Source organism: Anneissia japonica, unplaced genomic scaffold (assembly GCF_011630105.1).
Source record: "Anneissia japonica isolate Jap-2015-1 unplaced genomic scaffold, ASM1163010v1 scaffold284953_len930413_cov181, whole genome shotgun sequence".
In the NCBI taxonomy this organism is placed as follows: domain Eukaryota; kingdom Metazoa; phylum Echinodermata; class Crinoidea; order Comatulida; family Comatulidae; genus Anneissia; species Anneissia japonica.
Window position 1 is genome coordinate 131898 of NW_022746987.1, and position 22768 is coordinate 154665.

General features: G+C 34.7%; 1 protein-coding gene across 1 annotated transcript; it reads left to right on the forward strand.

Moving 5' to 3' along the window:
• The first annotated feature begins 1013 nt into the window (after nt 1-1013).
• LOC117120361 (WD and tetratricopeptide repeats protein 1-like) lies at nt 1014-22481 on the forward strand. The gene is made up of 14 exons (XM_033265396.1): nt 1014-1530; nt 3194-3277; nt 4223-4269; nt 5805-5916; nt 8012-8199; nt 8598-8734; nt 9442-9609; nt 10147-10359; nt 13617-13758; nt 14457-14642; nt 16645-16868; nt 17996-18176; nt 19695-19887; nt 21232-22481. The coding sequence occupies exons 1-14, from the start codon at nt 1483-1485 to the stop codon at nt 21415-21417; spliced, it is 2109 nt and encodes a 702-aa protein (XP_033121287.1). The 5' UTR covers nt 1014-1482; the 3' UTR covers nt 21418-22481.
• Nucleotides 22482-22768: the final 287 nt, after the last annotated feature.

Consider the following 22768-nt stretch of genomic DNA (forward strand, 5'->3'; position numbering starts at 1 on the left):
ATTTTTATTTATTAAAAAAAAAAAAAAAAAAAAAAAAAAAAAAACGAAACAAAAGTCATCTTGTTTGTAGTATAATGTCAATATTGAACCCATATTTTATCACTTTTTTACTAATTCTTTACCCAATTGATGTATATAAAATTTATTGATTATAAAATTTTTTAAAGTATTTAAACCGTTCGATTTTATATTTTTTATGCGATATTCTTCATGTTTATCTTCCTTCGATTTTAATTGTTAAACATCAATTTGCTTACAAATTGCAATAAAGATTACTTTTAATTGAATTGAATGATAAGGTAGAATATTTTCTTTTTTTCTAAAGCAAAAATATATGAAACTTGAATGGTAAAAACTACCTTGACAGTTTCGCTGTGTTCTTTACGAGCATCTTCTCCAGAAAAGAATTTTCCGTGATAGTGTCTCTCCTAAAGAAGCTGGTCGTGTAAAGAACAGCGAAACTGTCAAGGTAATTTTTACCATTTAAGTTTTTGGTTTGCAAAAAAGAAAATATTCTATCTTAAATAAATAAAAAAACCAAAAAAAAAAAAAAAAAAAAAAAAAAAAAAAAAAAAAAAAAAAAAAAAGACAAAAAATAATAAAAAAAATAATGAAAACAAACACTTGCACCACTTTTCACATTAAATTCCATAGTGAAAGTCTTGGTTATGCAGGGATCTTTCGAAATGTAGGCCTAATATTCAACTGTCTATTAATTAACAGGAAAAGTTTTTTTTTTTTTCAAATTTTGTATTTGAAAGTTAATAACTTATTTAAATATTAGGCAATTCTTATGGAATAAATTTTTTTATCATTTTCAGCTCATCTTCAATTGACTTTTTTCCCTTATCACAGTACATACATCCAGGAATGTTTAGTTCCAGTGAGTAAAATATATATTTAAAAATCCGTAGACATAACTATAATATTCAATTTTACAATTTAACAAATACAGTACATCCTTCTTCCCTTCTTTCAGATCTATCGGCGTTGAGGGCGCAATTTATACAGCTGAGACGTACATTGTATTGTAAACATTGGAATTGGAAGAGGGGGTCGGCGAATTTGTTTTTATACTTTTCAGTTTCTTCCTTCAGATGACTGAAAACAGTGGACGTTATTGATCAAAAACAACTAACGGAATTATTCGGTTTCTTTTGCAGTAATCATATTAAGCATCTGAATCAACTAACTTCCTAGCTTAGGCCGAGGCCCTCTGTCAAGCTAAAGTACTGGACTGCCAAACGTCATTCGTCCACAAGGAGAAGGAACAACATCAAAAAGTTCGATGTCGTTTGGCCTAGGCTAGGCTTTGTTTCTAGTTCCTCAATTACACAGTGACATTCGTTGATTATGCATTGGTGGTGCAAATACAGATAGGACTAATCGTCACTTATATGGATGTTGATTTATCTGTAACATATTACGTATTCAAAATATATGTACTTTAAAAAGTATTCGATATAAATATATTTAAAAAAAATGGACAGTATTAATATTGTGCACAAGTTACGAAATCGTCAGCTGCAGGTAAGTTTGGGAAAAATTCATGCAATGCTAGATTAGTAGGGGCCTATTATTATTGCTACTAGTAATTTTAATACCGCTTGTTGATATGCCTAGATTCACAACTTAAACATTTAAAGCACAGACTAAAACCTGAAGTTTTCAAAATCCAGAACTTTAAAAGTAGGCCTAGTACTGAATACGGTACTATTACTAGTACTAGGCCAATGTTGATTAGGTTGTGGGTACATACCGGTACGTACATTCTGCGATCTTAAAATACAATGGGGTTTCTTATCGTCACACAAATCGTGATTCTCCACACCGACTCAATATCCTTGGTGGTTGGCCCAACATTTCCACCATTGCATCCAGAGATGTTGGAAGGGAGGGCCGAAAGGGGGTATGGCAATTGAGAGACAACACTACCTTAGGACCCCCGGGAAATTTTTGTTTTCTAGACAGCTGGAAATAACCACTGAGGCACATGTCACCAATGTATGCGAAAATGCTTTTAGAACATACTTATTTTTACAGCAAATGACAACTATGCATAGGCTTATTTTGCGTGCATTCCACGTGTCTAAACAAAGCTTCCTCCCCCCCACCCCTATTGAAAATGTTTAAACCAAAAAAGTCACTTAAAAATCACCTCTATCACATTGTTTGTGCAAGCCTCGCTTAATCATTGATCCCCCACTTCACCTATCAGAGAGGCGCTTGGAGGAGAAGATTGTTTTTGCTGGACAGTAGGCCTACTTCATATAATAATTCGCTGTGTTGCTGTCGCTTTCCAGTCAAAACGGCAGTAAACCAAAACGGCAGTAAGTCAAAACGGCAATGACCAAAATGGCAATAAACCAAAACGGCAACATTTTTTTACCAGAACGGCAATGGACCAAAACGGCAATAAGTCAAAAACGGCAATAAAGCGAAACGGCAGTAAACCGAAATAAATAAATAAAACTTTAAATTACAGACAAAATGAGGCTAAAACAATTTATGTCATAGAAGTAAAAAATGCGAAAAAACATTAATAATATTAATAATAAAAATAATAATAATAGGCCTATTAACAGCAATATAACAATTATACAAATTTAATAATAAAGGGGGGAAACACAGTATGAAAGCAGTAAACATTAAAATAAATAAAACTTTAAAATGCAGACAAAATGAGGTATCTAAACCAATTTGTCATGGATGTGTAAAAAAAAATGCGATTAAACATTAAAATAATAATAATAACGTGTAAAAAAAAAAAAAAAAACTGCGATTAAAAATTTAAAACAGGAAAAAGAGCTCATGGCAATAATCGATTTGCCTACAGACGATCGGGCCAATTTCCAGACGATTCGGAAAATTATAAACTGCTGCCCATGCCCGGCGGCACTTGGTCTAGGCATTACTTTGCTCCTTTGCCGTTTTGGTCTGTGCCTTTAATTGGTATAGTACTTGTCAGTGCCGTTTTAGTCTGTTGCTGTTTTGGTACTTATCATTGCTGTTTTGGTTTATTGCCGTTTTGGTTATTGCCGTTTGGTCATTGCCATATTGGTTTATTGCCATTTTGACCTTCTACCTTGTTGTCACTTCAGTTAGATTGGTGTATGTTTGACCCCGTTTTGCCATATACAAAATGATAAATTAAAAATTTATGCTATTGTGTTGGTTTCTTTTCCTTGTGCAGGAGAGAGACCATTCGGTTTTTCAGCAGAAGCAGCAAGTGACTGCAATGCTTGTCAGTAGACTGGGCCTGGAAAAGGAGCTTGAGGTTTGTGGTATTTGTTTAGAAAATTAATTGAACATAATTAAATTCCTAAAGCCAGTTTTTCCAGAGGTGAAAAACATTTTTAATGATGTTTAACTGATTTTTCTGAGACACAAATAAGGGTGTTTGAGGAAAACTTTGGAATATGGTTAATGAGATACAGATTTTTGAATACTGTATTTAAAAACTGGGGGGAAAAGGTGGTAGGCCCCTTTTATCCCCAATATTTAAATATTCAAAAATCTGGATCTCATTAACTGTTAGCAATTTTGTGTAGTTGAAAAAATGTTTTTCTCCTGGGTTTAAACTATGTTTAAAGATAAAACCTTTGATAAAATATGGGAACACATTAAAAACTCCAATGGATTAGCTACTTCTAATGAAACAGAGATGAAAATAACTTTTGATTCAATGAACTTTTGGTGTTTCACAACAAAATATATTAATTTAATTACCAGCCAATTTAAGGGTCTATTTAAAAGAATTCGGAAAAATTTTATTTTTGGCTAATTAACTGCCGCCACAAAAAGATGGAAATTTCAGAAAAATAAACGTTTTTTTTTTTACACTCGCCATTGCTTTGAAAACTCCAAAAACAAGTTGTGTATAAGAAAGTATAATACATACTCCAAGTATTGAAATACACGCCATCGTGTTGGGATTCAATATTTCCTGATGATGACATAATTAATGTCAATACTTGGAGTATGTATTATACTTTCTTATCTGAGATTAATCAGTGGACCTTAAGTTATGTATATTTCCTCCTAATTAGATAAATTTAAAGCATTTAAGGATCCCATTACTATGGTCTTTACATTTAAAAAACAATAAAATATATTTTATTTTCTCCTCTCTTTGTTAACTAAGAAAACAAAATTTTATTTTTATTTTTTTTCCACCCTCCTCGATCTGAGGCAAGGTATAATTCTGATGTATTAATTGCAGGGTCATACTGGCTGTGTCAACTGTTTGGAGTGGAACTCTAAAGGAACGTAAGTGTCATTTTTTATTTGAAATTCATATTTTAACCTTTGATTTTCTTTCCTACAATACTCGAAATTGCACCGCTAGCGAAAAAGCGCCGCTCTTGAATAAGCCCCGCACCTATCATGTGATTTTTTTTTCACTAAGCGCCACTCACGAAACACACTGTGGATTTTTTTAAACGCTTAAGAGAGAGTGCATATTACACTCTGTGTAATGAAAAACTTTTTTGAACAGTTTTTTTTTGTTACATACATTGTATACAGTGTTCAAATGAATAAATAACACAGTGAAGACCCAAGCCCAGGTTTATAAAAGTTTATTTACAGTGATGTACAGTAGGGCCTATGGTAGGCCTACCGAACTATACCATCTGAGAATACACCTGAGATAGTTAACATTGGAACGGTCATGGAAAGTGCCATGCCAATATTTTTTTAGTAAGTGCCGCTCTCGATTAAGCACTGCTGCAGCGCTTATTTATAGATTTACAGTAAAATTAATTAACAATACACTAATAATACAGCACTTATCCATCTATGTAGCATGTTATTCTAAGGTGCAGTGTTTTTGACAAAAAGAAAATGTTTATTATTTTTTAAATATTTGATTCGTTGAAAATGAGGAAAAAGTGTATTATATATGTGCTGTTAATTGTATTTCGCCAATTAGCATACCCGCTGCCACGTAATTTCAGAAAAAAATAAAAGTTTTTCTTTATTTTTATTATGCCCTTCGCTGCCTTGAAATCTCCAAAGATATGTATATTTCTTCCTAATTATATAAATTTAAAGCATTTAACCATCCCATTACTACACTGTTTACATTCACCAATAAATATTTGTTTTATTTTCTTCTCCGTCGTCTGGATGTTTTTGGCAAAATGGTTTGCTAAATAAGAAAGCAAAATTTTATTTTTATTTTTTTCTTTCCTTCTGTGATGATTTAAAAAAAAAATAAGTTTGCAAAACAAGGAATAAAAAAAGTCCCGCCTAAACAGGAAAAAATATATCGATACAGATTTACATAAATCTCTGTCTAGATTATCAAATTTTCTTCGACAAAAAGCAGTATGCCAATATATAGTGATGACATGCCTATATATGGTCATGATGTGATATCATTATGACCACATGTAGGCATGTCCAGTGGTAAATTCAAGGGGGCCCTGGCAAGCCTAGGCCTCCCCTAAATGTTTAAATTAAAAACAAAAAAATTAGGAAAAAAAGAAAATTCTACTCGAATTTTTAGTCTACGAGTGCCATTTATGACCATCTAGAGGTGCTATAATCATAAATTTTCTTACCTCAGCCCCAACCATGGTGGGGCTCCATCTGGTAAAGTCCCTCTCTGGACCCCCTCTATTTCAAATTCCTGGATCTGCCACTGATGTCATATGTTTTGTCAAATAAAATTGATAGTCTAAAAAGGGCTTAATAAGTTGCTTGCATCAACAAAATAGACACACCCATCATTATTGTAGTGAAGCTCAGATATTAAATTTTAAATAAGTTTTAAAAATTCTCTATTTCGTGTGTTTCAGGTTGCTTGCAAGTGGATCAGATGACTTGGAAACAATTTTGTGGAATCCTTTCCTCCACAAAAAATTAACCACTATCAAAACTGGTCACCATGGAAACATATTTTCAATAAAGGTAAATAGTGTAGTATGATGATGAGAACGGAATATGATAATGGGTTGTGTAGACAAAAACTGTGCGATGATTAGACAGAGAAGACAATACTACTAACTGATAACAATAGGAGAATTGTACGAAAAACATATGGATTTCAAATTAATGAAAGTAATGAGACAGAGAGATAAATCCTCTATATGACAATTATAGCATTAGTAGGTCTGGTTTTAGGCTGTGTGTACCTCGACTTCATCACTCAAGATATAGAAGCTCCTTTACACCAGATTTAATCTTCTACAACAATCAAGCAGTTCGCAAATAAACTGGGGAACAATTGTCAAGCATTAATATTTCATACTTTCTAGGTCCTATCCCTATTTTAACCCACTTCAATCTCAGTCTGTAATCTTAAACTGTTATTCCAATTGTACCAATTTTTATCACATCCTGCAGTTTTGGCTATTTTCTCAGATGAGTGACTGGTTTGGCTTGTCTTTGCCACTAATTTTTAGTGAGTGTAATGTTGGACCATAAAAGATATCTTACCCTATCTTATTATATCAGTGTATTCTGGATTTAGCTAAATGTAAAGGTAGGAGAGCAACCCATAACTGCAGTAGGGTGTCTGTGATTCATGACTACATGTAACAGCCATTAGGAGGAGTTCGTTAGCTTCATGTTTACTTTATACCATAACGACATGGGCTGAAATAAACTGGAGAATTCGGGTTTACTTCTTACTGATCTTCCAAAAGATACAATTGGTTCTTTAAGGTGCACACAATTAAGCCAGATATGTTTTAATAATAATAATAATATATTATATTTGAGGCTTGCCATCCAAAAACCAGTATCAGTAACCAAAAAATAAAAATTGACTTTTTAATATATTCATATTTTCCACATTATAAGCTTTACAATGCAGGGTCATTTACTTGAATGTGCTTTCTATTGCCAAAGTTGTGAGTAAAGGTAAAGGTAGGAAAATATCCCATAACTTGCAGCGTCATTGTGCTGAATTGTGTATGGGCGTGGCCTGTGACTACCTAGCAGCCGTAAAAGGCGCGCTTCTTGGTAGATACATGTTTACATCATTCCACAACGACAGGGGGCTGAAATGAACCATAACATCGGGGTAACCCCCTACTCTTCCGAAAGATGCAACAGGTTCTTTAAAGTGCACACGAGCCAGATGTATACACTGGACCTCCATTTTAAGTCCTTATCCGAGAAGACTTGGTTCTACCTATCGAACCATGGGCGAGGAGCAGCTGGTACCAGCGCCGATGTTGAGGCTGTAGCTAGCGGCGCCCCTGCCTTAGCGCTCGGCCACTAGACTCGCTCAAGTACAAGTACTGTACAAGTTGCAGCTTCTCTACTAAAATGTAAAGTACTGCAACATTCTTACACTAATTACTCAGTTTAACAATTAGTGACAGTACGCTGGTTTTTTGGATGGCAATCCTTATTTATATAGCACCTGTGTGTGGATCACAGAACTCTCTAGACACTTTACATTTAAGTCTTAAACCATAATACTCATCAAAAAAGTCTTATCTGAGAAGACTTAATTCAGCCAACTGAAACCTATGGCCTGGAGGGTCTCAATCAGCACCGATGTTTATTGCTGCAGTGCAAGCCCTCTTGGGCACTTGACTTTTGAATAGTGCAAGATTACCCATGGCTTAAGTTCTATTAATTAATTTATCCATCTGTTAGTTTTCAGTTAAAAGCAAATAATTTAGCTAATACAAAGAAAACAGTTCAGGTTCTTGGATTTCATTGTCAAGATAAACAGGGGCGGCTCCAGAGATGTCCAAAAGGGGGGGGGGCCCGAAATTTGGGCCGATCGAGACAACAATGTTCTAGAGGGTCTGGGGGCATGCCCCTGCGAAATTTTTGTGTTAGATGCCCGAAAATTAGCTCTGAGGCATTTTCGGCGATCACATTTTTCTTTTTCTCTTTTCTTTGGGGCGAGGCAGGGCCGGCCCTAAATCTGCCCCTGATAAACGCAACACAATTAACACAGTCAGTATTACAGTACAAACAAATATATGTAAACCTGTTTCAATACAGTATATAATATAGTAATATCATCACTATCCCCTTCAAGTTTTTACCAGATTCAAATGATAATGTTTTGGCTACCTGTGCAGCTGACACTAAGGTGAGAATTCATGATGTAAGCCGAGGAGAAACGACACAAGCATTTAGTTGCCATGCAGGGCGTGCAAAGCGGCTAGCAACAGCACCGAACTTGCCATATATGCTGTGGAGTGCTGGGGAGGACGGAACGATAAGGTAAGGAGCATATGGTTATGTAAGGCTAGCAATACTGCCTTAAAGTTTTCATATAGTAGAGGAGAGGATAGAACAATTTGCTGTTGTGCTCTTTGTGAATACAGTAGTTGATACAGGAATATGAATTAATGGAGCCTGTGGAGGAAGTTTTACAGATAGGGTACAGACTAATACCTCACTATGGTTCTGGCTGAAGTATGATATTTGATGTCTATTGCACCTCTAGATAGCTGAATATGGCATTATAAAGTTTGAATGCATTTTTCCCCTTCATTTTTCCCATTGCACCAAACCGCTTCTGCTATCATATATGGATCATGTATCATCATACAGTATACTGTACTTTCACATATGAATCTTTTGATACAATTTATTTGATATTTTCGTTCGTCCTTTAGGCAATTTGATCTCCGTATGCCACATACGTGTGGGGATAGTTGTGAGAATGTTCTGATAAATTTAAACACATACATTGGGAACCATGCAGAATGTAAATGCTTGGCCATCAACCAGTATAGACCTGAATTACTTGCAGGTATGTATGAAAAAATACTTTGTGTATAGTTGACTAATAAATTAATGCTTGTCTCTCAGTGGTTGTTGAGTATTAAACTAAATTAACTTCATTGAATTGTAACGAGATTGTCATCTTCAATACAGGGTGCATAAATACAGTAAAATCACTATACATTCATAAAATATTTGTTGACAGTACAATAAAACATTCATGATTAAAACAATTTACAACAGGCAGCTAGCTGAAAACTGGTGTGTGCGCTGAACCATGGAGATCTCTCGGTCCCCGGTTCAATTATTTAAGTTTCAAAAGCATAACGTCTTTCGGATGAGACGTTTAAGATGTTGGTCCCATGTGCAAAATAGTCCATTTGCACGTTAATGAAGGCAGTATAATCTTTGGAAAAGAGTAGGAGATTGTCTCTCAGTGTACTGTCCAATTCACAAACAGAAGGGCCCCACTGGAAATTATGTCTTAGGACTTTAGTTTGTTATCTTTGGTGTGTACCTCATCAAAGAAATCCAATCCAATCAAATACCAAATAGAATCACCAAACTATTAAATGAAAAATGAATTATCATCTGTGATATTTTCAAATATTACAGTGCCGTTTTGTATCGGTATCATGGTAGTTATAGTCAATTCACACTTATTTTAGCTCCAAAATTTAGTAGCTAGGCCTTAGTCTTACCTATATTCTATTTTGTTCCTATTTTCTAAATTAGTTGGTGCTAACGATCCATACGTACGACTGTATGATATACGCATGCTGTCTCCATACTCGGTTCGATTTTCTGGGGACGAAAGACATGATTCTCCCTGGCAGACTCCAGCTCCTGATCCAGATGCCCAAGGGAATTTACCCCAGGGCTGTGTGCAATATTTTGTAGCCGGTAAGATAATAACAAGATTAATTAACCAATGATAAATTGTTATTGAAAAGCCATATGATACTAGCATGTTAATGATTCATATTAATATTTACCTTAATTTTTGTATAAATTCAATTTATGCAAATATAACTGGGATATTTTAATTGTAGACTTATAGTTTCGAATGTTAACCAAATTGTATAAACAGTGGTGGCTCCAGAAATTTGTTGACAGGTGTCTGACATGTTGGGGGTGGGGGTTCAAACTTTGGGGCCGACTAGAGCCTTGGGGGTCCCAGAATAAAAAATCTCTAGTTAGGTTCACAGGGAGAGTTTTTATGGCTTATTAATATTATAACCCAAATTGTGATTTTAGACCACAATATTAGGGATTGGCAATCAAAATAATGTTGTTTGGGTAGGTATATTGTTATTTGGCGTCGGAAGAATGGGATGGGGTCCAGGCCTGTCCAATGGTGGGGGGAGGGTTTCCCCAACTGGCACCACCATCCGAGTATTAAAAAGTTCTTGAATTTTTAATTGTTTGTTGTTTTTATAGCTCATTTGCCAACAAAGGAGGAAGTCAGAAGAAGACGCTACCCATCTCTAGTATCAACGTATATAACTTTCAGTCCTAACGGCAACGAGATCCTTGTTAATTTAGGTGGCGAACAGGTTTATTTATTTGATATTGTTCATCATAGAAAACCGAAGGGGTTCAAAACCGGAGATTACATTTTACCCGTGTCAAATAACAATGGTATATGTAAAGGTATAGTATAGTATAATATTTATTGTTATCTTTATCAATACAACACAAATTTACATTTTGCGTTTAATATGCCCAACATACAAAAATTCTCCAAAAATCTTCTCAAACCCAGGGCTCCATTTTATTCCAGAAATTGTAACACTATTTTTTCTATAGAGTAGGGTACAAACAAATTTATGGGAAGATGAATAACCAAAAAATAATAGTGACTTTAAATTTATACTTAAAGATTCTACATTTCTAGTAAACAAACAAATGCTGCTTTAATGGCCACAGGAGAAACAATAGCAACTGCATTGAATTTTATGTTTTATCATAAATATTCAGGTATACTATATTCAAATTTAAAGCATTGACTAACAAACAGCCAAAGTCTGAAACCGTAGTGTTACATTATTAAGATAGCAGTAGGCCTACTGTAATACATCAAAAATGAATACGGAATAACAACCTACGACTTATTATTTAAAATTTTGGCAATTGTAACAACAGGTGACCTTCTAAATTTGCTTGGATCTGCCAAAAGAAGTTCAAGTAAAAGGGGCAGGATCCAAGGTCTGTGTCATGTTGCCGACAAGGAGGGAGCATGTTTCGAAATAAATCAGAGGCAAGAAGCTTCTTTCCATAAGACAATAACAGATGCTCCCTCCTCGTCGACAGCGATGGAAGACCAGCGATCTCACATGCCTCATCTTATCTTCGATCAGGTACCAAAATTATTCTAAGAGTGCGCTTCTGAATCCTTTCAATGGCACAATTGTATCAGTAAGATAACCGTGCCACACAGGACTCTTCTGTCGATTGGTTCATGGCTGATCCGTTGTGACCCTTCTGGTGACATCCTTCCATAATGATCGATTTTGTGCTATATGGGAAGCTTCATTCATGGATAAGCCTGTTGCTGAACGTATGCCATCAGCCCATCTCAACTTCTGTCGTCCTCTCTTGCGTTTTCCTTGGATTGAGCCTTGAATTATTACTTTCTCGATGTTATCACCCTCCCTTCTGCAAATATTTCAGTTTGCTTCTGTCAATGATTTTTAGACTACTTCTCTTTCCTATGAGGGACATCACATACTGTATTAATTTTTCTTTTTCTCTTTCCACAATATTCTTAAAAGTCTCCGCCTACACCACACCTTGAAAGCTGCCACTTTCTTTCTATCATTTTTTCCAATAGACCATGATTCACTGCCGTATAGAACAATGGGAAACACAATGCTTTCCATGATACGTATTTTTGTTCTTCTTGTGATGTTTCTATCTTTCCAGATAACATTTAAAGATGTTACTGCTGATTTTCCCATTGCCGTTCTCCATTTTATTTCTTTGGTGCAACCACCATCTTTTTCTAATTGAGATCCCAGGAAATTAAAGGAGCCACACAGGACAGGCATATTCAAATAACTGTCTATTATTAAAGATAAATAAACACAAATAAGGTCATTAAACAGGAACATTTCTAAGAAATTGTTTACATTATGCATTCTTAAAAAAGCTGTTAGCTATGATATCGTCAGCATGAATATTCCATCTTAATTCATTACTTATTTGTTACGCCTAGCAATTTAATTTGGCAAACCTCCTATTAGATCAACGCCATTGATAGAAAAACGCGGAGGTGGAACTTCTCTGCGAAGAAAACTTATTTGCATAGAATACAGGAACTTTTCTAAGAAATTGTTTACATTATCCATTCTTAAAAAAGCTATTAGCTACGATATCGTCAGCATGAATATTCCACCTTAATTCATTACTAATTTGTTACGCCTAACAGTTTAATTTGGCAAACCTCCTAAAGATCAACGCCATTGATAGAAAAACGGGGAGGTGGAACATCTCTGCGAAGAAAACTTATTTGCATAGAATACAGGAACATTTCTAAGAAATTATTTACATTATCCATTCTTAAAAAAGCTATTAGCTACGATATCATCAGCATGAATATTCCATCTTAATTCATTACCAATTGTTACGCCTAACAATTTAATTTGGCAAACCTCCTAAAGATCAACGCCATTGATAGGAAAACGGGAAGGTGGAACATCTCTGCGAAGAAAACTTATTTGCATAGAATACAGGAACATTTCTAAGAAATTATTTACATTATCCATTCTTTAAAAAGCTATTAGCTACGATATCATCAGCATGAATATTCCATCTTAATTCATTACTAATTGTTATGCCTAAAAATTTAATTTGGCAAACCTCCTACAGATCAACGCCATTGGTAGAAAAACAGGGAGGTGGAATATCTCTGCGAAGAAAACTTATTTCCATAGAATGACATTTAGAAAATAATGAACAAGTGCAAATACAAGAATAGGTTTCAGTTGGAGCATGTGTCTACTGATTGACATCTCGATTATTGTAAAATTTCTGATTAAAACTCTTTTCCAGTATTATTAGGCATAAAAGCATACATCAAGCTTTCAAAAAATAACCCATCTGTCCACATTTTTCGTCTTGGCAATTGACATGGATAACTGTACAAGTAAAAGATTGTTGACAGGTCTTATCTAACCTAGGCATGTCATTGTATTTTGTAGGCACGTTTAGGACACTGTTAATTTCTTTCCTGAGCTTGTTATGATGCAATGGTATCCCATAATTCCTCTATTTGAACTTGAACTCTCAAACCGGATTTACTCTCACAACTTACAAGTGAGATGATAACTAAGTAGCTACAGCCCCCACAGGGGCAGTAGACACAAAAACCAACATATACAAATGTACACAAAATGGAGCGATCAATAACAGGATTTCCAAAAGGAAAACAATTGCAATTTATATGGCATACAATTGTTATTATTAACATTATTATTATTGGGTCATTCCGACTCAAATCAACCACCATGCCCATGTGACTCCCCTTGGATATTCCTGAAAAATTTCAGTCTATGTAGCAATTTTCAACTTTATATCTTCGTTATTTCCGGAGATATAATATAGCTTTGTAAAAACCGTACAAAGTTAAAGGAGCCATTTCTGGCATGAGGGGTGTGGTACCTACAGTAAATTTCAAAAGGTCATAACTTAAAAACTACTTGGAAATTGGAGCTGAAATTCTGAATTCTTTCTTTTGACATATCAAGGTATTTTTATAATTTTTTAAAGGAAAATTCAAGAGGGTTCACATGGGAACTTTTAAATTTCTGGCTGATTTGAGGCGGAATATACCCTATTATTTTTTTTGCTATTGCTATTTCTGCTGTTGTTTTTGTTATTAATTTTATTGTTGTTCCATCATTTTAAAGATGTCTCCAGTACAATGGCAGAAGCATTATCGTCCAATGGAACATCGGTGCATTCTTCAAATGGGTTGACGAAGGGTATTGCATCAACGAGCAAAATGAAAATCAACATGGATAATAACAGAAGTTGTGCAGCATTAAGGAGGTACGGTAAAAGATGATAATATTCAATTATTGTAAAGTCTTCAGGGAACTTTTAAAAAATATTGCTGCTGTCCTTGTTTTTCAGCTGGAGGGCTGAAATGCAAGTTTCAAAAGTGCACCATGTTTCAGATGACATGTTTAAGCCGTTGGTCCTGTGTGCAAAATGGCCTGTGAGCATGTTAAACAACACAGTACACTCTTTGGAAAAGAGTAAGGGGTTGTCTCCCGGTGTACTGCCAAATTCACCACCAGAAGAACCCAACTGGAAATAAGTCTCAGGACTTTTGTGTGTTATCCTAGGTGTGTATCACACCAAGAAATCCTTTTCAATGCAATAATTGTGTATCGATAGGCAATAACCACATATGGCAGTAGTGAAAATTTTGCCAACTTGGGGATAGGAAAATCAATGATCATTACGATGATACTGATGGTTATAATCAAATCATTGCAATTCATCTTTGCTGATATTTATTTTGTTTTGTTTGCTTGTTTACCACTGGATGCACACCTGTACTCTAAACTTTGTTTTGTCTGTGCTCGTGATCCTAGTTAGTTGTTATGATATTTCTTGGTTTTTAGTCTTTTTCTCTTCAAGAATTCAGAAGTCATACTATATAGCGTAAACAAATCTTTATACAGTATAATTATTTATTTTATTGATTGTGCGATTGTATATTTTTCATTTTTGTTAAATAGATCATGTCTTCCAACAAAAGAACTTCCACCCAAGGCAGATTCTTTAAAGCTGAGAGCTAATGAATTCTACTGTGAGAAAAAGGATTACACAAACGCAATACGACTCTACAACGAAGCTTTATCAATTGCACCGAACAGTCCCATACTCTACGCCAACAGAGCTGCAGCATACCAAAGGAGGAAATGGTTCGTTTTTATTATATCTTTATTAATCATAACATGTTTCTTTACATAGCATGCATGTCTATGAGAAAGCCTCAAGGCTGTTAAACAAGCTGTCTGTAAGGCAATTTGGTATGGCCCACTTCCTGGTGTGCTAAAAATGGGTCATTAACCTGTAAACAAAATTTAAGTAAAATTTGTAAGAGATTTTAGCATGGTATAAAATTCAATTTAAAAAATAATCCTACAGAGTCTTGCATTCTTCTAATTTATCTAGCGGCCCAATTTTGAGTCACAAAAAGCAAATATTTGATTTTGAATAATGTTGATTGGAATGCCAATAAACTGTACTAAATTGATTGGAAATTGAAATTTAGAGTTTTGCCATAACGGTTTCTAATGCTCTAAGAGATACTAGCCCAAACATTGAGATTTGGTTTAGAAATGCTAGGCCTAGGCCCCTGCAGGTCTACGGCCTGTTTAGGTATGCACGAGAGTCTTCGATCCGCGAACTGCAATTTGACACGTTAGATTTCTAGGCTACCTTAGGTTTACGAAGGATCACATAAATTCAAAAGCATACAAAGCACATTGAACTTGTCTGTGCTCGTGATCCTAGTTAGTTGTTATGATATTTCTTGGTTTTTAGTCTTTTTCTCTTCAAGAATTCAGAAGTCATACTATATAGCGTAAACAAATCTTTATACAGTATAATTATTTATTTTATTGATTGTGCGATTGTATATTTTTCATTTTTGTTAAATAGATCATGTCTTCCAACAAAAGAACTTCCACCCAAGGCAGATTCTTTAAAGCTGAGAGCTAATGAATTCTACTGTGAGAAAAAGGATTACACAAACGCAATACGACTCTACAACGAAGCTTTATCAATTGCACCGAACAGTCCCATACTCTACGCCAACAGAGCTGCAGCATACCAAAGGAGGAAATGGTTCGTTTTTATTATATCTTTATTAATCATAACATGTTTCTGTACATAACATGCAGGTCTATGAGAAAGCCTCAAGGCTGCTAAACAAGCTGACTGTAAAGGCAATGGTTCTCAAACTTTTTGGCTGATGACCTAAACAAATGTCCAGGCAATTTGCTACGGCCCACTTCCTGGTACGCTAAAAATGGGTCATTAACTTGTAAACAAAATTTAAGTAAAATTTTTAAGTGATACTTGTAATGCGTACACTCTTTTTACTCCATCAGATTTTAGCATGGTATAAAATTCAATTTAAAAAATAATCCTACAGAGTCTTGCATTCTTCTAATTTATCTAGCGGTCCAATTTTGAGTCACAAAAAGCAAATATTTGATTTTGAATAATGTTGATTGGAATGCCAATAAACTATACTAAATTGATTGGAAATTGAAATTTAGAGTTTTGCCATAACGGTTTCTAATGCTCTAAGAGATACTAGCCCAAACATTGAGATTTGGTTTAGAAATGCTAGGCCTAGGCCCCTGCAGGTCTACAGCCTGTTTTGGTATGCACGAGAGTCTTCGATCCGCGAACTGCAATTTTGACAGGTTAGATTTCTAGGCTACCTTAGGTTTACGAAGGATCACATAAATTCAAAAGCATACAAAGCACATTGAACACAAGAATAAGTAAATAAACACTATGTTGAACAATCATACTGCCTTTCCTTGCCAGTTATTTCTCACGTTAATGGTGGGCGAATGTTTTAGAAACCCTAACATCACCCTTTCCTATACTTTAACACTGATCGCACTGTAAATTTTCCGCAGTAATGCCCACTATATGTCGCATGACTGGTTGTAAACAAACATCACAAAATGTGTCTATTACAACTAAAATGCTCTTTTTACAAATGATTGTAGCATAATTATTGAAAAATGATAGAAAGATAAAAAGATAATTAGTTTTAGCCGAAAGTTATATTTATAGAGGATGCTTTAAAATAATATTGCATTTGTAGAGTTTTTACTTCTATCAATTTAATAATTATAGGAAGATATTTCCTGATTCCAATTCTCAAATGTCACTTTCTAGGGAAGGGGACATCTACGGTGCTGTGAGGGACTGCCATAAAGCTCTGTCGCTGGATCCGTCACATCGCAAAGCCCAATTCAGGTTGGCACAGTGCCTTTACGAGTTGGACTGGTTTCAAGAGGCTGGAGATTGTCTAAAGCAGTTTAAGATCAAGTTTCCTGATTACATCAAGGACTGTGAAGAGTTGGATAAGGGTCTGAAGGCAAAACATAACAATGAAGAAGGTTTGCATTTATATATTTTATTTGTTCTTTTCTTTACACACTATCAACATTATTTTTTGGTCTTATTTATCATCATATTTATTCATTCATTCATCTATGTAAACTTTTTTTCAGTATAACATTTATTGTTTTCAGTAGAAAAAAATCATTTTCAATTTTATTTTGTTGATTTAATAAAGGTCACTAATCTAATACACTATATTTCTCTTCGTCATCTTCTTTCCTCATCTTAAAATCTTTTAGAAAGTTCCATCTTTTACAGTCAAAACAAATACTTTTGGTCAACATGCCTTTTCTTTTGAAGCTCCTTCTACTTGGAATACCTTGCCTCTTTCAGTTTGTGATTTACCTATGTGCAGTAATCTCATAATAATCTCCTGTTCTTTAATATATGGTGCACTGAGATTTTTTTTCTCGTGTACATGTGCTATTATTTATGCACATGAAACCAGCATTTTATCCTTACCTTGAGAGCAAAGTGTCTAAAGACACGAGCAAGAATGGCCTAGCTCATTTCCTCTCACCAAAGCGCTAACTTGTATATTTGACCCAGAGTAACCTGGGGGCTAAGAATTACTGCCACATGCCACAAAGTTTTTGTTAACCCAGAGACTGGGGCTTATGAGGTATTACTACATAGTTTTGTTAACTTGGAATAGTTGGAAATACAGTACATGTATGTGTAGGCTGTCAATTTAGGCATCATGTCCAAATTATTTAAAATACGCCTTTAGATGTGTTTTTTCTTAGCGTTTAATGCTATGAACGAAATGGCAAGACAAGCCCAGTCTGTTGTTTTAAATAATTTGGACTTGATGCCTTCAGACAAGAGGTCTGTAAAGCCCTGACCAGACTATGAATTTTTATTTGACAAAAACATGTAATATGCCTAAATATGGTCATGATGACATCACATCATGACCATATATAGGCACATCATGACTATATATTGGCATACTACAGACTTTTGTTGAAGGAATGTTGATGATGTGGACAGAGCAAATATGAATTTACAAGTACAGTACATATTGACAATGCTTTATTTTAATTTTTTTTTTAATAAATAAATAAAATTAAAAATAAAAATAAATGCTCTAAAATTGCATGAAGTTGTTTTTGTTTACCAGGAGACTTAAACAAGGGAAGTAATATTACATTACCTCTGCTTCGATTTGGACGGAGTGGTCGGGAGTTTCAGCTGTCGGATCATGAAGTGGCGCTGCGCAGAGAATCATGGGATTATCAACAACGATACTGTGGACACTGTAACACAACGACAGATATCAAAGAGGCCAACTTTTTTGGCAGGTAAAATTCTGTTTATTTTTTCCAAAACATCAACAGAAGAATCATGTTTGTAAGGGTGACCAATAATTTTTCATATGAGCTCTGCTCAGATTTTGCCTGCCCACCTATATATTTTATATTTACTAAAGGTCATAAAATTGGTGATATAAATTCTGAACTTAACTGAACTACAGGTATATATAATGAATTATTTTTAATAAGATAATGACTATTATAATTAATATATTATAAAGATTATGAAAATGGTCTTTCATTATTTTTAATCGACTTTTTATTTCATTTCATTAATTGTCTCTCATAAAACAAGCTTAAGAAACAAAAAAAAATTACAATTGAAAACGTTGCCGAGAAGGGATTCCAAAAAAAGCCAACTGAATTACTATCTAAGTTGGTTACCCTGAACACTGTTTCAGACAAAAAACAGTGTACAATTTACACAGAGTTAGGATATACGTTTTTGACCATAGGTCTTTCTCAAGTGATACATAATACAGTGAGAGTAAAGTAAAGCTTATGATAAACTGACTAATGAGAATTATATGAACATAAAGACATGCTTGGTCAATGATGGGCTGATTCTTATAGAAACAAAAGCAAAATTTAAACAATACAATGGCAAAATAAGAACAATAGAAATGCCCGATCCAATAGTGTAAAAACAATAGCCCCCAGGACATATAATGTATGATGAACCAATCTAAAGATTACCAGCTTGTATACCAAATTATAAGAAAGGCCTAGGAATATATAATGTCACAAAAATCCATGAATATGTACAATGATGTAAAATATTGTTTGAAGGTTTGCATGGCGAAGTATAATATATAATTAATGCTTGCGGTACACCACATAGATAGTTCTGAAAAGAACTGTTGTTGTTGGTTGGGAATATCTCGACGTTTCGGTTGACTTGCTTCAACCGTCTTCAGGAGAATAATATCTGCAGAGATCTCAAACAGGGAAATACTTATATGTAGTGATGAGACTTGCTGCTGATTGGTTGAAAACTAAACAAAGGCTGAGCCTACCAGTGAAAAGCTATACAAAAGCTAAAATTCACGGTCTGAATAGAAGGGCGGGGCATGGCTAGAAAGCCAAGACAGTGGCATTGTTCTAGCTGGGGGAAGGAATAATGATGTACCCGCTAAATTATAATCCTGTCTCTTATACACATCTAGATGTGTATAAGAGACAGTACTTGTAATGCGTACACTCTTTTTACTCCATCAGATTTTAGCATGGTATAAAATTCAATTTAAAAAATAATCCTACAGAGTCTTGCATTCTTCTAATTTATCTAGCGGTCCAATTTTGATACATAGTTGCAAAACAGAAGTAAAGTATTATAACAGTCTCAGGCAGCTTATAAAGATATATTGGTTGTAATAATAATGAAAGAATTTAAGGGTAGTATTATAATGATATATCAGGAGCTAGAACACTTAATTGTCCATTAAATTACATTAATGTACCATAAGTGGAGCAAAAATGTCTGAATCTAAATCTCTTCATTTATAGTGATGGACAGTTTGTAATTGCTGGATCGGACGATGGATCGTTCTTTATTTGGGATCGTAAATCTACGAACATTATGCAAGTTTTCCGAGGCGATGAGTCCATTGTTAACTGCTTACAACCACACCCTACATGCTGTTACCTAGCAACCAGTGGTATTGACCCTGTGGTCCGATTGTGGTCACCCCAGCCTGAGGTAATTTCATTTCATTCCTGTTGAAAACATCAAAATCCTGACCTATATGTAGCATGGTTTCTGTACAGATATACAGTACTTAATAACCATTATTCTTTCGGGCCCGAAGGCTTTTATTCAATAAATAATAATTGTTTATCTCAATGCTCCTGTGCACATTAGTAAATTCATGCAAGTTGTTCTCGCCTTAAAAGGTAGAAACATTTTTTTTTTCTTTTTTTTAAATATATCTCACTTAAATTGTAACCTCCTTTAAACCTACAACATTGACACACTATAATTCTTAAGTAAAGAGAGTCCTCTGACCTTTTAAAACTCAGTTCAACAATGAAAATATGTTTATTAAAACAAAAACAAAAAAGAAATGAAAAAAAAAAACCGCTTTCCGCATTAGGTTTTTGGAAACAGGAGAGCTTTGAAACAAACAATTAAATTATTATGGCCTAAAATAAATATAACCATAATACTGTATAATGTCTGAGACTATAACCAAGACACAACTGTTGCCTTTAGGGCTACATTCACACAGATCTTCAGCATATTTTCATACTGTGGGTTAGGTGTTGTTGGATTGGAATTTATATTTTTCTTGTTTTATGTACATTAAGCGGTTTATGACCCAGTTATGAGTACTTTATAAGCATTTCATTAATTCATTTTTTAAAATATACTTTTGTGAGGCCTTGGATGAACACTTGCTAAACTGTGGTGGCACCAGAGAGTAGACAAGGGGGCCCATCGGGGAACCCTGGATTCCCTGTCATAGAAGAAGCAGTTATTTATTGGGGAACACTGCTAAGCACACATTTTACCATCTGGGTACCTAGATAGAAAGATTTATACATTTTTCTTTTATTGCCCAATTGCAAAATAATTTGAAATTGTTTTGGCTGGGCCCTTGGGGATACCTCTCTACCAAACGCTCAGCTCTGGAAGTGGTCTAAATATTTGCTCCAAAAACAGTTTGGTTTGAAGTGAATTTGGAACTTATACCTCCTATCAGGGACATTGGACCCCTCGTCAAGAATTTTATACGTCGCCAGCTTTTCTATAGTAGCTGAAAACATGAAGCCCTGGTTGAGAAGTAATCACTAAATATTAAAAGGCTGACCTATATTTTAAAATTATTGCTTGATCAGCTAAATATATTAATATGCTCCGGTAAGTAATTAAAGCTTTTATGGAAATTGCATTTACTATGCAGGAGTCACTTCATCGCATCATCAGGTTAGTGGGTTCAAATTAATTTGGTATGAAGGTTATGCATAGTCAATTTACCAAGAAATGAAAATTACTTTGAATTCAATTACTTTTTGAATTCATCAATTTCGTTTTACTATTTAGGATGGGAAGGCTAACGAGCGCAATGTGACTGACCGGGATTCGGCAGCTTTGGCCAATCAGAGACGAATGATTGCTGATCCTTTGGAGGTACTTTTGATGAATATGGCTCAGCGGATCTCGGGTATGTCGGATGGCTCCGATGATGACTCTAACAGTGAAGCACCTGATCAGTGTAGGCCAAGCTAATTTATATTGTCAAAGTCCTGGTCTGGACAGGCCTAACTAAAAAATCCTTGTACAGAGCTGGGGGCCTGGTTCATTGCTGGTCTTGCCAAAAAAAAAATTTTTGCCCTAAGACTGAGTTTTCTGATTAGGACAGGTTTTGCTAAATAAGTTTTACCATGAGCAAAGGCATCGATGATGACCTAATTAAAGGAAATGTGGAGTAAAACCGAGGGCTGCAGACGTTTATCGTGCGGGAAGTTATCAAATATTGGCATACTTAAGTTTATTAATCGTTTTGAAATAGAGTGTATTATTTATAATTTAAAGTTAAGATAAATATTATTAATTTCTAAATGTATGCAGTCACCTAAAAAAGCAATGAAGCCATTACAATTATGGTTTCATTATAAATACTTTAAAGTTTTCAATGCTATCAAAATATAAGTTAATTTCAAATTTGTATAATAGAAAAAAGAATATATTGCAGGTTTCTTTAGTATTATTATATTGCATTAACCATTTATATCAATGATTTTCATTAACATAGGAGAGCTACTGTATATAGACAACAATGTTTCTACCTTTTATCATCGAGCATATCATTGTAAACCCAGATGCTTTTGATTATCTAAATTTATGAGGGAGTGGGTCTGATTTTTTTGACTTGTGAGAAAAATAACTTATCAGGATTGGGACAACAAGACAACATCAGTCAGTTGGTCTATGACCAAATTATCATTATTCTCAGGAGTAGATGTAGGGGAGAATGGCCCTCCTCCACCCCTCCCCCACCCCCAAAAGAAATGGGGTAAGGAAGAGAAAAAATATAATGGTATTGAAAATGCTGCATGATACCTCTATAAAAGTTGTAATTTCTGTACTCATATTGATTTTCTTTTACAGTCAACTATGTCACCTCCTCCGACACACACACACACACACATACATACACTAGGTACTTCGCACGTCGCATGACCTCTGCCCAGATTTTTCTCTGGATCCCCACTGCATCTTGCTATTTCTACAGATAAGTCTTGAAAGTGCAAGATAATTTTTATTTGGTCAATAAATACAGACTTTTGGAATTGATTGAATGTGTCCTTTAAACAGCAATAATGCCCAGGGGATTGTACCTTTGACCCTAAACCGGAGACTCTAGACGCCCGCCATGCTACACACCTTGATTGACACTGCCCCACATTATCTGTACCAGAATTTTTTTTTTTTCGGGTGGGGGAGAACACTAATTCCACATTTTTAATTCATTCATATTGATTATTAATGCGGCTGAAACTAAAGTGACATTAACATTTTAATTAATTTCAGTTCTATTTTTCACATACGTTCTTAGAAGTTCATTTGCAAACATATG